The sequence below is a fragment of the Trachurus trachurus genome (genome assembly GCF_905171665.1).
Source record: "Trachurus trachurus genome assembly, chromosome: 16".
NCBI lineage: Eukaryota > Metazoa > Chordata > Actinopteri > Carangiformes > Carangidae > Trachurus > Trachurus trachurus.
In genome coordinates this window covers 11,919,231-11,935,114 of record NC_139902.1, presented here as the reverse complement: position 1 = coordinate 11,935,114, position 15,884 = coordinate 11,919,231, and the positions used below count along the sequence as shown (strand labels likewise).

At 42.6% G+C, this 15,884-nt stretch overlaps 2 protein-coding genes across 7 annotated transcripts in view; one reads left to right on the top strand and one right to left on the bottom strand.

Moving 5' to 3' along the window:
* Positions 1-5,717: 5,717 nt before the first annotated feature.
* On the bottom strand, positions 5,718-14,660 carry flad1 (flavin adenine dinucleotide synthetase 1). 3 transcript variants are annotated; one of them, XM_083990234.1, is made up of 11 exons: positions 14,642-14,660; positions 11,511-11,586; positions 11,089-11,257; positions 10,284-10,661; positions 9,363-9,476; positions 9,000-9,267; positions 8,485-8,632; positions 8,025-8,123; positions 7,648-7,837; positions 6,165-6,238; positions 5,718-6,077 (listed from the first exon to the last, which is right to left on the bottom strand). In XM_083990234.1, exons 2-11 carry the CDS (start codon positions 11,516-11,518, stop codon positions 5,942-5,944), a joined length of 1,584 nt encoding a protein of 527 aa, XP_083846360.1. In that variant the 5' UTR covers positions 11,519-11,586; positions 14,642-14,660; the 3' UTR covers positions 5,718-5,941. The 3 variants fall into 3 exon arrangements, with proteins under 3 accessions (XP_083846360.1, XP_083846361.1, XP_083846359.1); XM_083990235.1 differs by lacking the exon at positions 14,642-14,660 and adding an exon at positions 12,985-13,003; XM_083990233.1 differs by lacking the exon at positions 14,642-14,660 and adding an exon at positions 12,689-12,935.
* shc1 (SHC (Src homology 2 domain containing) transforming protein 1) overlaps positions 14,112-15,884 on the top strand; it is a 20,200-nt gene continuing 18,427 nt past the window's right edge. For 3 of the 4 annotated variants that reach the window (XM_083990229.1, XM_083990232.1, XM_083990231.1), the window contains exon 1: positions 14,118-14,337. The gene's annotated coding sequence lies outside the window, so the exon portion shown is untranslated. Of the gene's footprint in view, positions 14,338-15,884 lie in introns of all 4 variants that reach the window. The other variant, XM_083990230.1, reaches the window with a different exon arrangement.

Genomic DNA, 15,884 nt, shown 5'->3' with positions numbered 1-15,884 from the left:
TATGAGGCTCGGATTGCTCGTGTTGATTACACCTTCAGAAAAACAAAACACTGGTTATTAATAGAAGCAAACAAAGCTTAATTTCCTTTCAGTCTTAACCATCATTTGTGCAACAATTCAGCCTTTCATATTTGTAATTAAAACATTTAAAGATGCGTCAACACTGAATCATATCCAGGCTATAGGTTCAAATCATTGCAGGGCAACATGTTTCTTCTATTGTTCAACAGTGTGCAGATGGATTGGACACATACCTCTCAAGCCTTCCCTTGAGTTTTTGGAACAACGTTTTTCACAGTTAACAGTCTGCCACTATGTAATCAACGCCTCGATCACCAGTGACATTGTAGTTGTGAATCCTGACCAGTGTGTATTTCACGTGTTGCAGAACCAGGGTGAGCTTAGGTGAGGTGAGATGGCGCCCAGGGAGTGTCCTTCACAATACTTTGGAGGATAAGATCATGAGGTCCCTGATAAAAATGTGTTTAAGGTTTCGAATTCATTGTTTGTCATTGTTTTGTCGTTATAGCTGAAGTCACAGCATCCACTAAATATAAGCACTTTATCTCCTCTGGGCCAGCGAAGTGATCAAAGGCCAAGCTGGCTTTCTTCAGGCATCCTGCTGTTGAAGCCGTCACTGAGGCACTGTCATGAGCCACTGTATCTTCAACTTGTTTTCAGTCCAGCTGCATCTTATTTTGATGGAACTGTTGAAGGGCTACTTTGAAATTTTCCTCCAAAATGAGTTTACAAATGTAATTGAGGCTCCACTGATCTTTCCAGCTCACTTAATCTAATCTTTAGTTGTCATTTCTGCCCATAGCTGTCCACGTCTGTCAGCTTCCACAAACCTTTCTGCATCAGGAAATGGGGCTGAATCACAGTTTGAAACCCTCTGACCTCTCAATCTCACCGTAATATATTACATCCACCAGCGAGGAGAAGCTAAAGCTGTGCTCACTGGGTGCAGATGTCTAAGCAGCAATAAGTGTTTTGTTTTTTCTACACCACCACACCAGGTGACGTCTCCGCTCTCTGTTTTATTAAGAGTTTGAAACAAGATCAGGATCAAGAACTGTGGTAAAGTCTCCACCAATCAGCATAATATCACTTGACATCTCTTGCACATATTGCACCTACTTTTTCAACATTTCATAATCAGAAGCGGTTTAAATTTCCCAAGGTGAATATTTGACCCTTTGGGCAGTGGAGGGTAGAAAAACGGACTTAAGATGCTAAATCTGTGAAGTGGGTTATGACAGTGAGACCCTTTACTTTCAAAATCCAACCCAAGAATATCCCTTATTATTCTGAGAGGTTTCACTTCACTTGTGCCACCAGTGACAAATCTAGGAGCATTTTCAATGGCTCTCAGAGCCGATCGATAGTTGCATCATACTTTAACTGTCATATACAGAACTTAAACAGGTGGTGGATTATAGAAAGAAATTAGTTTGAAATAGATGAGTTTATTTAAATAATGTAAACAATTCATCGCAGCACAACACTCTCTCCGCTGTGGAGAAATCAGTTTTCTAAATTTTGTATTATTAACCGTATACATGTTTACAATAAGAGCATTAAAAATACATGGTTTTGCACCAGGTTTCATATGTTGCTTAATGTTTGTTTTGTACGCATGGATCGCAGAAGCCTCCGAGGATTATCACTGAATAATTTTCTGGCCTTGATGAATTGCTGTGCTATTTAATTTCCAGGTTATGAATAACAGTCAGGGCTTTTATTTCCTCTTCGAGTGTAAGTGGAGTTTGTTTGTGCTAAATAAAGTCTGAAAACCAACCGGGTCTGCTTATGTCATGCTAGTTTCCATATCCCTTACAAGTGTCAAGTCCAGCCAATAACATTGTAATTATTTCTGCTCAGTGCTCATGAAGCAGGCACTCCCAGTGTGTCATGCAAATAGTGATAAACACGGATGGACCGGGGGAAACACACACATTAGCTGTTTTGATGTGTAGCTGAAGCAAGAATGCTTGTCAACAGCTATATCTGCTAATGCACCAACCTCTGCAGACAGTGTGATAGCCTAACATTAGACTTTCTCATTCAAAACCATTCATTTAAAACATTCTGAAAAACATCTCAAGCAATATGTCTCGGTCCTGAAAGGATGAACAAGATGTCATCTGAAGGAGATAAACATAGATGGATACCATTTCTATGCCTGATTTTTGAATATTTAACATTCATTTGTGCAGAAAATTGGTCTAAGGAAAGTCTCGGAAGGACTAAGGAAGTTTGAAAACCCAGCCCTAATCTATAAAAACAGGAATCTGTCGCTGTGACTGGGTCTTTCTAGTGCTAAACATCTCTCATCTTTCTAACACCCTGCACCATGTTTAAGTTATGGCTGTTGAGTGCAAATGAGCTCCAGTTGAGTTGGGTTGGTCTGAATTTTTCTTCTCAGTTGTCAGCATGGCTGGTCACAGCTTCACAGACCCTCAGCCCTTTACATTAAAGCGAGCCCACAGTGTGAAAGGCATTTTCTGAATGCATCCCATGTGTGCGGCTTTGAGCAGGGGGTCTTGGTTCTGTGTACCGGACTGCGAGCTGTGACAAACTTAGGATTATTAGACTGGCTTTTATTTGAACAGACCAAAACCAGACACAAACGAGCTAAGTCAGTCACACTTCACATGGCAGCGAGCAAAGGAGCCTCCTTCTTCATTCCTCCCTCCCTTTCATTTCTTTCTCTCTTACTTTCATCCACGTTTAATGTGTGACACTTTGATACCAAACATCCTATTTTCCGTGTTCTGGTCGGTTGGCTTTACATGCAGATGGGTTGGTAATTTGCATAGACTCAAGGGTCTCCCTTCTCTCCTGATGCTCTCTGACAATGGAGTGTCTATTCATCCTCTGTGTTAAGCATCCCTCCTAGGACATCGCCTGAATTGCTGTCTCATGCTGCTTCAAGTCTCGTTTTACACTGCAGGAACTGCTGAGGAATTGGATTAGGAACATATTCCTTTAGAGAAAAGCATCACAGTCACCGAGGCAGGCTCACATCTATGAGCATCTGAAATGGATAGTTCACTCTGATATCAAAGCTTGTCACATGTTTTTGTACAAAGTCACGCCAAGTGTGATCTTAAGTCATGCTGAGTCCATATCACACACTCCGTTAGCTCTGTGGATTCGGGTATAACTCCGTCCCACCTGGGAGATTTGGAAAGAAACGCTGGAGTGTATTGAAAGAGCAGCAAGGAATTATGGGCCTAACATACAGGGGGTAGCTCTGATCACCCGACTTCTTCTTATCCTCACATCACCTTAAGTGGTTGCTCTGATCTTACTTCCACCAGCCGCACCAAAATTTGTCTTTGGAGAACCAATTAAGTTAAATATGCACAGGAGTGGTGGTGGGAGGGGGGCACTTTTTATTCCTCCTTGTTCCACTTTGTCTCAGATGACACCAAAGTTGCTGTATCAGAATTTCAAGAATGTTTTGTTTGCAGCTCTGTAGATTTGAAAACAAACCTGGTGTCAAAAGCAGAGCAGTGTGAAATAAAAGAAAAAGGGTATTCATAAATATGCCGCTGAAGACCACACACACACACACACACACACACACACACACACACACACACACACACACACACAGAAAGAGAGAAGTATTTTAGTTCACACAATCCTAGGCCTCTGGAAGTCAGTACCCATATCCTCCCACTATGTCACCCCGGATGTTTTTTCTGACTTAAAATTAAAACTCAAGAAAATTCATGAGGAAAAACTCCACAAAAACATACTACAATGAGGAAGGAAGTGGCATGGTGACTACAGTAGTGAAGCCAACGATGCCAAAAAGCATGAAGAATGAAACAGGCAAATGAGCATGATGGAGTGACAACTGAAAGAGGATGACGAGGAGATTGTGGAAGACAACGGAGCCAAGGGGCAAAAACAATAAACTTCATACAAATGTCCAAACACATTTCGTGTCTGGCACCTGGCGGACTTGTGTCCTTGTAGTGATAGAAAATGCAGTGCGAAAGAACTCAACTAAAAGCTTATAAAACCTTGAGTTCAAGTAGAATTATGATAAGGAAAAAGTATATAAATATTAAGTACTGATTATAGGAATAAATCCCTCTCACTGATATATTACTAGGTTGGTAATACTGTATCATAATACTCTGAGGCATCCGAGGAATACATCCAGGGAGTTTAGCCCCTTTATTCCCACCTAGGGGGTCAGCCCTGAGGGACCCTAAGATGATTAATAGTGTAGGACACAGGGAAAAGAAAAGTTCTGCTACATTTTTCTCTGTCGTTTCTTTTTTTATGGAAAGGTTGGATACTTTTACCTCTTTGGGCTCAAATGAATTAAATGAAACCATTAGAGACATTTAAAATGAAAATCTCTCTTTGATGAAATTGCTGACAATCCATCAACACCTGAAACCTGTCACAGGCACCAAGCTGACACTAAGGTGGGGGAGCAGTGGTTTACCCTTTATCTTGATAATGTTTAGTATTTCATCATAGAATTATCAGGGAAAATCTTTATCTTACAACCAACTCTATAATTGTCAGATAAAGCGTGGACTGAAAAGTGCCATGTCTTCCTATGAATAGAAGTAGCCTATGGTGATACTCCAGTAAAGTGGACCTAGAAGTATAAAGAGCAGTTGAGTAAATGTAAACCTCCGAATAGTCAACTTAATGTCAAATATCAGTGTCAAATGTAGCCTGCAGTTTTTCAAAATAGCCTTTATAGCAGTGATATTCACCTCATGTGGCCTGTAAGTAGGACAAAGTTTGAGCAACCACCTCAGACACAGTGTAAGAATATAGGACTATAATTTTCTTGCACACAAATATCATCATTCCAGACAATGTCCCGGCGTGTTTATCGCACCAGCAAAACACACACACCATTACATCTCTGCTGTGATTATAAAGCCTCTGTTCATTGCCTCTTTTATTACTGTTATTATTAATAAATCAAGCAAGCCGTGAAGCCCGGACAGATAAGTTAAAGGGGTATGAGGGGCCGGGCTGGAGGTGGTAATTGCTGGTGTAACAGTGTGTGCAGCCCCGCGGTGGCCTCGTAAGCGACCCGCTTTATTAGATCGGCCGGTATCGATCCTCGCTGCGCGCGGCGTTGACTAATCTACAGGCGAGGAAGAGAGAGAGAGAGAGACAGAGAGAGAGAAAGAGAGAGAGAGGATCGATGAGCCTGGATTCAATCATGTCTGGGAACAGAGAAGGTAATTTATTGTAATCACCGGTGCTAAATGGAAAACGTGAGAACAACGCGCCCGTGAGGTGCGCACGGAGAACTACAACATCAAAGTGAAGGCTTTTTTGTTTTTCCCCCACAGTAAAGGCTTCGCTGCAAAGATGCTCAGTTTAACACACAGTGGTCTGCAATTATGGATATTCAGTGTGAGACACAGATGAATCAATAAGAGCCTGCTGGTTGACCTTCAGTAGTCTGTCCATGCTGCTGCACACTAAGTTTCCAAAACCTGATTTTCTCACCTTGACAGAAAACCTTTTCACATTATTTACTAATACATTTTGATAGAGGCTGTCTTTCTGGGCAGATTGGCCTTATTGGATTTAGAAATAAGACAAATGGATTCATGAATGAGATAAATCAAGAGGTATATTGAAAGCCCTGCAGGCTGCCATTTGAATGTGAGACTCTTCTTAAAATAGAAACATGACAATAGAAAGAAAATGACACGGATTGATGTTTTATTCAACAGCACAGAGAGCCATTACTTTATAGACTCACAAGTATAGAGGAGTAACAAAGATAACACACACTCACACACATGCAATCAGACTTCCCTCACAGTCTCATTCTTCAGTCAGTGGTGTTAAAGTCCAGGTCAGAGGTTTTTGACGTATTAATGATCTGAAAATCTGGCTTCATCAGCAACAGGTAACCGTGAAGAGTGATGCTACATCAGGCACGGGAGTTGCGCTCCTCTTCTTCATTTTCCAGGCGGTAGGCCGGCTTGTACCGTGTCACCCCTCTCCCATCCACCATCTGGAGGGACACGTTTCGACAGGTGTTGTCCATGCTGCCCAGTGAAGTGTACCTGCAGGTCGACGCAGGAGTTTAAAGACCCAAAAACCAAAGGCGTTTACAGAAAATGTACAAAAGAAGGGGGTGGATTTGTTCTTACCCTTTATCGTAGAGAATACAGTAGGGCACATATAATGTCCTCAAGAACGACCAGATGTCATGATACGTCCAATCCTGTGGAGTGTTGGAAGACAGCGTATTTTATGGGCTTGTGACCGTCTCATCCTCACTCATATATATCCATGAGCTGCCATTCTGAAGGGATTTGCCCTTTCTGAATGCGTTTTTAAAATTCAAATGAAGAAAGTGACATTGCATTCACAACAGACTACACAGATGGATGAGGAGCAAAAACATTTGAGGTTACAACCTACAAAAATTCGATCCAACACAACCGACTTGCAGTGACTTCAAATACGTGAAGCTGACTGTATATACGTATAGTTAAGGCTGCTGAATTACCTTAAACAGTAACATTAAGGCTGTGTATTTTCATACATACAATCACATGAGCCTGCACAAGCCAGTGTACAAAGGAAGCACAGTGTTTTCTATGCAGTTGGTTAGCTGCAGAAAATACCAGGAACTCGGAACAACAGCAGACTTCCCAAAGGTCTCAGTTTCAGGCATTCAAAAACTCCAGTGCAGTGTGAACAGCAGGCAGAACTGTAGCCAACGTGATGCATATTAATGTAAAACATAGCAGCGTGGATGTACACTAAGTGTAACCTGTGGATACTGCCTGTTCAGAGCAGTGAAAACATATTTGTATTCCCAAGATTGTATTCATTGTGTCATTGATTGTTATACCATTTTTTGTTGTATTGATTGTTGTTCCTTATCCAGGATCTATTGTTGTATTTTTATAATCTGCACCCTTTATGCATTTGAAAAGTTTATATAGTGACCATTGTTTTTTCTTTATTTAGCCTTGTTACCTGTGGTTATAGCCAAGCCCCTTCTGCAGGATTTGGCTGCTGACCACAACCACTCTGGGTCACAGCAATCGAGTTGAGTGGCAACTTGTCATTGGCTAAACACCAAGACAAAAGACCTAGGTGTATCTGAATTATCTGTTTGACTCCCTGATGAAGGCTTGATGCCGAAACGTGTCGTAGTCAATTTAAACATGTCATTGTGACAATGCCAGATTAATTAAAGGCATTTTTATTAACTCAAGAGAGTGCCTTGGAGTTTTTTCTTTGTTTTTCCATATTTGTATTCCCTGTCGAAAAGCCGCAGCAACATATACGTACACTATAGCCTCAAATGAAGTTGGGTGACTGAAGGATCATTTGAGTTTTATGGTTATAATGAAAGAAAAACCAGGCAAAGTAAACCTGAATTCCATCTGTTTTTTATTTTCAACTATCTCATGTGAGTGCTACATGTATGTTTTCCTTGGAAGACCTATGTTGATTTTGAGGTCTCTTTATGACGGTGACACAATACAACAGTGTGACTGTGTGTGTGTGTGTGTGTGTGTGTGTGTGTGTGTGTGTGTGTGTGTGTGTGTGTGTGTGTGTGTGTGTGTGTGTGTGTGTGTGTGTGTGCGCGCGTGTGTGTGTGTGCGCGTGTCTCACCAGCAGTGGGTTGACTCTCATGTAGTCGGGCCAGCCGGGGTCAGTGGGACACATGGCTGTGAGTGTGTGTGAGTAGGGGTCACTCCTCCTGGTCCCCATCAGGACGGCTCTCAGCTCCGGCCTCCTCTCCTGCACCTCGCTCAGCGCCTGCCGAATACTGCCCTCCACAGAGAAGATATCCAGGTCGTATCTGTGGGAAGACACGTCGGCAAAAAAAATGAGCCAATGTGTTGTGACATGGGAAAGATCTGGACCCTGTTTTGACCAGAAAACCTTTATATACAACATATTTGCTTAGTGACATCTAGTAAACAGATAAAACACATCAAATAAATCTGAAAAGTATCCACTGAAATGTATTGATCTGTTATACTCGCCTTTTAATTGTGTCCTGGAGGAATCTCTCCATTTCTGGGAACGGAGAGACGATACGTATATACAGAGCTTTCACCTTGTCTTTACTGTCCGGATACCGTCTGAGAGTGATAGGAAGAGGAAATGGGACATTAAAAAAAGATAAATAAAAGCAAGACAGAAAAAGATTAGATAAGTGTCCTTATCATTATCTCCGCCTATCTGTCCAGCACAGGACAAGAAAAGTCAAGTAAGTAGTCCGTCTTGTACGACATTTTTCTCAGTCTCGTTGTTACTCTCCACCTCATTTTCCTCTTCACTTCTTACCGTTACATCCCACTGTGCAGAAGTGCTATCATTATGTTTTTAATTTGAATCTCCCTTTCATCTCTTCTCTCTCAGGTCATTTGCCTTGTCCTGATTAAATCACTCCTTCCCCTAAATGTTCTAATTGTCTCATCTGGTCCTCTCCCCTCCTCTTACCGTTTCAGCGCAGCGTAGTAGAGATGGAGCAGCACCGTGCAGTCTTTCCCTCCGTTGAAGCCGACACAGACCTCCTCAGTTGAATACGAATCCAGTGCAGCCTCTATCGTTTTCAGAGCGGACATAACTTTCTCACCAAATGGCGTGCCTGTGTGAAATGAAGTCCACAGTGAGAGGGTGTTTTACAGGGGGAGTAGTCAAATTTTGTTAGGTGTTAAATAAATGATCCCCCATTTATATGTCCAATTTAGAATGAAAATATCTGCTTGTCTTTTGTCTTATCTTAGTTACTGATGCATGACTCTACTCTCTGTTCAGTCTCATACCAGTTATATTCTTTTTTACAATCCACTATGCTTTTACAGCTATAATCACTTTCATCTCTTTGCTTCTTTTATTATTCCCAATGCCTGTGTAAAGTGAAGAAGTTCTCTTCAATATTCAACTCATATTGAGCTGCCACAGTTTAACTATCCTCTCCTACCACCACCCTCTGGACCCTGTCTACCCCTCACCATTGTTGGCCAGCGTGTACACTTCGGCGGTGGCGATGGACACTGGGTCAGTGACTAAGGGCACCACGCTGCCCTTGGGCAGCTCATCCAACAGCTGCGCCCGGCATTTGTCCACCTCTTGCTGGCTGTCTGAGTCCAGGACTAGCCTGACTCGGTGATAGTTGCTCAGCCAGTCGGGGTACGAGCCTAGGGCCACCTTCTTCCCCCAACAAGCCTGTAGTTTGGTCAGCACAGGGGCGATTTCTGCTTCATCGGCATCCACAAACACCTAATACAATGAAGTTTGGTGAGCTTCCTTGCACTATGACAACACAGTATTGTGATGGCGGATATTTTGTAAATGGCAGGGTCTGTCTCGGTTACCTCACAAGTGTGAAAAGTGGTCCCAGAACCAGCAAAGAGGTGCTCCAGCCCGCTGAAGGCTCTCTCCATTAGAGACGGGATCCCAGGGAAGATATACACGTTACGCACACTGACCTGGGAACAGGGGATGGACATTTATTAAACAACATTTATAATATGGGCCAGTCAAAAATTCTAGCTCCAATTGAAAGTGATAGTTGGGGTTGTTGGACATAAGTCAGTTGTACTACCTGCAGTGGATTTTGGCTCAGTGTGTTTCCAGTTTGAAGACGCAGACATGAGTAGTAGTACAGAAGATAAGACTCACAGTAGTACATTTCTCAACGTCTGCGCATGAGCAATGTACTACTGTGAGTCTTATCTTCTTTACTGCCACAGAATTTTAAGTCTGTAATCTTATATTGATTTGAATAAGATATGATGAAAATGTATTACTTTTAAGTGGGATGCTGTAGCTTCTACATTCTACTTGAAAGGTGCTTCCTCGTATTTCCCCAGAGTGATCAACTGTTGTATTGCCTTCATCTTTATGTGTTTCATCAAAGATAGCGTAGCGCTTTGTTAAGCATATGTTATTGGAAAACTCAACATTTCAAAAACTCTGAATTTCAGCAAACTGGAAGGCAAATACTTGCATGTCTTTCACTCTGTAAAAGTCCAGCGGAAGTATTTTGCTCAATTATAGGATGCTGTTTTTCACACCTGCAATTTCTAGTTAATAGTTACTGCAGCAATCTGTCTTATGAAGGATAGAACAGATTGAATATTATGGGTTTTGCTTGGGGAGTTAAAATCTTCCAGAAAGTTGTGCGAAAAATGTATTGCAAATACACCGGGGGTCGGTAACATGTAGCGGGCAGTGGTCTGTCATGCCTTGGGAATAATTTGAAATGCATTTTTAAAATTTGTTTGCTGACTCACCAGTGGATAGCGGAGCTTTTGTCCGGTCTGAGAATCAGTTCCATAGTTGAGTTTGGCTGAGCGAGGCACCATGGCCAGCTTCATAGCAGCACTGTTTTTGTCCACCGCCCCAAAGAACTCTTTAACCAGCTGGGAGAGCTCCGGGTGCGGATGTAACTCCTCTTGGAACGCCATGGCGACACTCTCAAATGTGACGTCGTCATGGGTGGGGCCTATGCCTCCGGAGGTGATGAGGTGTGTGTGCTGGGGCGAGAGGAGGGCCACCTCTTTGGCGATGACCTCCTGTACATCTGGAACAACTGTAATCCGCTGCACAGACACTCCAAGCTTCCTCAGCGCTCGTGTCAGGAAGGCGCTGTTGGTGTCCACCGTGTGACCCTGGAAGACAAAGGACGACAGGAGACAGTCAGTTAGTCAAGTCAGTGTTGCCACCCTCAGTTCAGCATCACATTCAAGGACTTAACCATGACTTCAAAGTCTTGCTTGACATGACATTGGACAAAATCAAAGGCTTCATGTTTAAACCATTATCATGTCAAGTTGAGAAATAATGGTGAACGTGTCATCTTCAAACTCAGCACTGTTGCTTCATCAGAAAACCTTCATAGGGATTTCTTCAGGATAAAAAAAATATGTGGATTCTGGGCATGCTGATGAATTAGGGTGTCATGTTAGGATGTATGTATATATTCAAGTGCTCATATTTATTTGGATATTCTTAAATCCACAAACTTTCAAGGATTCCCAGTGGGTTAGTATCAGTCACTCAAATAAAACTTTAAACCATCTGTCGACTATAACTCACCTTGAGGATCTCATCTCCAATGATGAGAATTGCTGCAGTGGGAACATCCCCGTTGGCTGCAGAGGACGGAGCCGAGTCCTGGTGGTTTGTGGACATCGCTGCTTTGCTGAGTTGAGCCGCCAGTCTCCTCACACGCACCACTCCTCTGCTCAGCTGGGAAAGAGAAAGGCTGGGAGACGGAGCACAGAAATATATCACGCTGTGAATTAAACATTTACATTCTCTGCTCATGGATTAGCTATGTCATAATTCAAATGTGAAGTCGTGTATCTGTGAACTGCACAAGTCTGTAAAAGAACAACTAGCTAAATCCCTCAAATCAGTAACAACTCATTACCACATAAGTGCAAGGTACCTCGAGTTGGCAATACATTTTAGTGTTAATGACACACACACACACACAAAATCTTGTCAAACCTTACGTCAACATGAAGAGTCCATTGAACTTTCCAGCTCAGACCCTCTTCTGCTTCATAACATTCTTGTGTCAGGAAATAACTTGGAAAAGGGACATGAAGAGAAAAAAGACGATAAGACATTTCAATCAATTTGTGCTTTTCAGCAGCACAGAGAAACAGTGAGTGTTCTATACTGTCAGGGCTTAGGGCTGAGGTTCAATGGCTGAAGGTGAAATAAGAAATGGTTAGCTGTATTTCAGATAGCCTACTATATTCTGATGTTGATGATGAATTTGGGGAAATATTTTGGTTCTTTTTCAAGGGGCTGCTACATATCAATTACACTGATACACCCAATTAACGGATACCCAAAACCTAAGCTGGTGATGGTGATCCTGCAAATGTGTTCTGTTGATCAGATTTCTAAAGTGACATGAAACACCCGTTGTTTCATCCAGTAGCTATATGAATTTATGAATTGCAAGTAAACTGCTAAGTGCTCCAGGTGAACTGTAGTGCAAGTAGCCTACACACTTCAATGTGCAATGTGCCTATTGTTCAGTAATGCATAAACATGGAGATGAGCGTGAAAATAATCAAGATTGAATACAACTTGTTATGATAGGATGAAGTGAAAAGTTGTGGACAGAGAAGGGGGACAAAGGTTTGATGGACAGCTGCCAGCTGAGTTGAGCACTCAAGAGAGGTCGGGTACACAGATAGTACGAGTTTGGGGTTTATCTAGGGTTAAAAATTTGGGTAGTTGTAATTGTCTTGTTAGTTTGTTAACATTAACCCTCTGGGTAATGAAGTGGCAGTTGCAGGTGCAGGCTACAGTACTATGCACTTGACTGCACATTTTAAATTGCGTAACACTGAAAACTTACGCAACGAAATGCAATGACGCACAATGACATCCGTTCGTCCTCACAAAACTGACACAAATGAAGGCTGCATACAGCACCTTCCTTTATTAGGGCAAATCTTCGCTAGCTGAGACAAGGCTCCCCGCTAGGTTTCTTAAGCCATCGAGGGCGACATTGACAACAAGCAAGCAGTGTGGTAGAAGTCACGTACGCTGACATAATACTTAGAAATCTATAATACTAATACAGCTCTTCTACCACATGCCGCGGACACCTATATGATACACTGTTTTACATAGAAACAACACCAAACTCATCAAAAGCGAGGCAACTTACTCCTAAACCGCATATGTCCTCGTTGCGTATCATAATGTCTAGCTACATGTCACTCAAAACACAAGCCGTCATCTGTCCAATCAAAACGAAGAACCGGTTTTCGGACATGTACAGCAGCCAATCAGGTGAAGGGAGGCGGGTCTTAAAGGGACCGCTTCATCGTGTACACGGAAGTGAATGAAAATGTTGTCCGCGTTATGCTCATTGCTCATTGATGTATGGTTACGCTAGAAAGCCAATAATAATAATAAAAACTGATACGGATTGGGTCGTTTGATGACAGGTATTAACTTTACCGACAATTCATACGTCTACGAAGAGTCAGTCCGCATCACAATCACTCAGATAGCGTGATGCTAACAGATGCCGAGCAGCCGCTTCTTCTTCTTCAGGCTGAAAACACACAGTGAGTGTAAAGATGTCTGCCTCTGCTGGCTGGAGGGGCCAAGTCCTACACACACACACATGTTCGTATTTAATAACTTTATGGCTCGAGCGATTTACTCCCCTGTCCTGCGGGTGGCGCATTCTGGCTCGTCTACAACCACGAATCTGGTGCTGCTCTGTAAAAATAGATGAAACTGAAACCTGGGTGAAAGGTGCATAGCTTGTTAACCACAACATGTTGCTGGTCTGAGAAAGCATCGGTGGTGTGAAGTCTAGAATCAAATAAATAATTTCTTTGAAGTTCTGAAGGTGGTAAACCGAAAAATCTGCATAAATTCCCTCTGACCCAGAGAGAACCAATTATTGTTATATAGTATATAGAATACAATTATAGGTCAGAAATTCTCAGAATTAACATAATTCATAACCATGAGATAATGTCAAAATACACATTTTAATTAGATCATTCTGACTGGCATATCTAAATATTCACTGTGAAAAAAAAATGTTATTATGCATATGTATTAGCTGTTACACTGGAACTGTTGGAGTTAACCCAAGTGTATACTAAAGGTAGAGAGAGATATAATCAATAATCAAAACTGTGCTGATGAGGACTCGAGGACAAGTGACGCAGGCAGGCCATATGAACCATACAGAACAGCTGTAGGCTGTTGCCCATTAGGAAAAATACAACATCTCATATAGGCTATAAATGTACTAGGCTATACTGATGAGTTTAAGTTGATGCAATGATGATGATGATGTCAGTGCAGGGGAAAACACAGGCACTTGAAATCTTGCGGTAACAAAGGACGAAAACGGAATTTCACTTCACTTGTTCAAGGTAAATTGTGTTCCGCCTTTGGCTTGCGATCTGGGACATCTACTTTTGCGCAATCTGTACTGAATGGGCCAGGTGCGAAACAGGGCCAAAAAACTCTCCCTCGCGCACACGCACACGCACAGGATCCGCGGCCAGATGACGTTGCCATTTGTTCGCGGAAGTGGCTTCTGTCGTGACCGTAGAGGGGGTGGGGGGGCAGGGGGAGGAGGAAGGGAAGGAAAGGGAGAGGAAAGAAGAAGAAGTTTAGACACAAATCGTATGAAAGTTCACCATAAGTGTGAGACGGATTGAAATAATAATAATAACAACAGAACAGCGAGGCTTTCTCCTGTTGGATGAAACTAAGGTGAAGTTAGTGCAGCAGCTGTTTGGCGGGCAGGAGGGACAACTCGAGGCAACGGGAGGAAGTGAGCTGGTAAGTTGCTCGTTAAAGTTGACCACACTTTTTTGGGGCATGGTTAAGGCTGTACGTGTCGTGCGTCAATGTTAGCGCAGTTTTTTTTGTTTTCGTATACATGTTAAAAAGTTTTTGACGAAGGAGGCCACTCACTTTATTTGTGGTGCCTTTAGGGAACTATTATGTCTGTGTATTAGTCGTGTGTTTGTGTTACAATAAGACGACACGGTGAAGCGGAGCCTGTCGGGTTACTGTAAACTAGTCGCTCATGTCATGACCAGACTGGGCTCTGTGCACACATTAGACACAATGTTTAACTTACCTCCGTCCTCACGCTGTCAGACGTCTCTCTCTCTGTGTTTCTCTGTGTGTATGTGTGTTTGAGCCAATAGTCCCAGTAGCTACCGGTTGAACAACATTGTGTCAAAGCCCTGTAGTTGGTGTGAAGAAGCCAGTGATGAGGAGTCAACTGAGTGGCCCCAAGCTTATGGCTCTCTCTCTCAGCAAATGAATAGAGAATAGGTCAGTGAAAATGCCTTTTGGTTATCTATTAGACACAGCAGGAGTGAGTCAGGGCTGAAAGGATTAGTCAATTGATAGGCATTTATTCTGAAAAGCTCCTAACTTCTTGAGACCGTTTCAGACAATGATTTTCTGCTGTGTGTGTCCCAGTTTGTTTGCATCTTTGACCCTAAAATGAAGTCTGTAAAGGTTTAACGGTGAGCATGGTGATGCCAGGAGTAAAGCTGATGAATCTGTTCAGATTTTGGTAAAATCATATGTTATGAGATAAGCCTATACGAGCACTCGTGCATAAATCTGGACGCACAGTGAAGTTATAGCTGTTTCACTATTTACCCCGTATCCATGGAGACACACCTCAGATGTGTTGAAACAGGGTCACCGTGACAGAGTTAAAGTTCACCAATGAATGAGTGAAGGACAGACAGACTATTATGGAAACAGACTCAAGGGTATGTGGGATGATTGAGGTGGCTGAAAGCAGTGGGCTCAGTGCTTCTTATCAGGGTCAGCCACACCGCTCAGACCAGCAGCCCCTGACATGATAGTATATGGTGGAAGTTATCTTCGCTAATGAAATGGTGGGGGAAGAGAAGGCGGCCGATCAACAACTGATCCGAAAAATGGTAGATTCAGACACGTCAGGAGCCAGACAAATGGGGCCACGTGCACCTATGCACGCATACACACATATACACAAGCACAAAAATCCTGCACAAACAGAAGGACAGCCAGAGACACAATCTGTCAGTCAAAGTGGAGCATCTCGCCCACTCTATCACAGCGTTGGCACAATCCAACATCCACTTGATCAAAATTGGATCTGTCCAGTTCTACTCAAACCCTATCAGTCACCAGTAAAAGCTTTAGTCCTGATTGACAGCATAGCGTGACACTTACAGCTTCTCTTTGACAGGTGTGCGCGCTGCTGCACGTAGCCATAGACTCGACCACAGATGTACACACAGCCACTCCAGAAATAAGCTTTGATTTCTTTTCTAGTTGTGAATGTTAATGTCGATATTAGCCTCCAATTTGGCTTT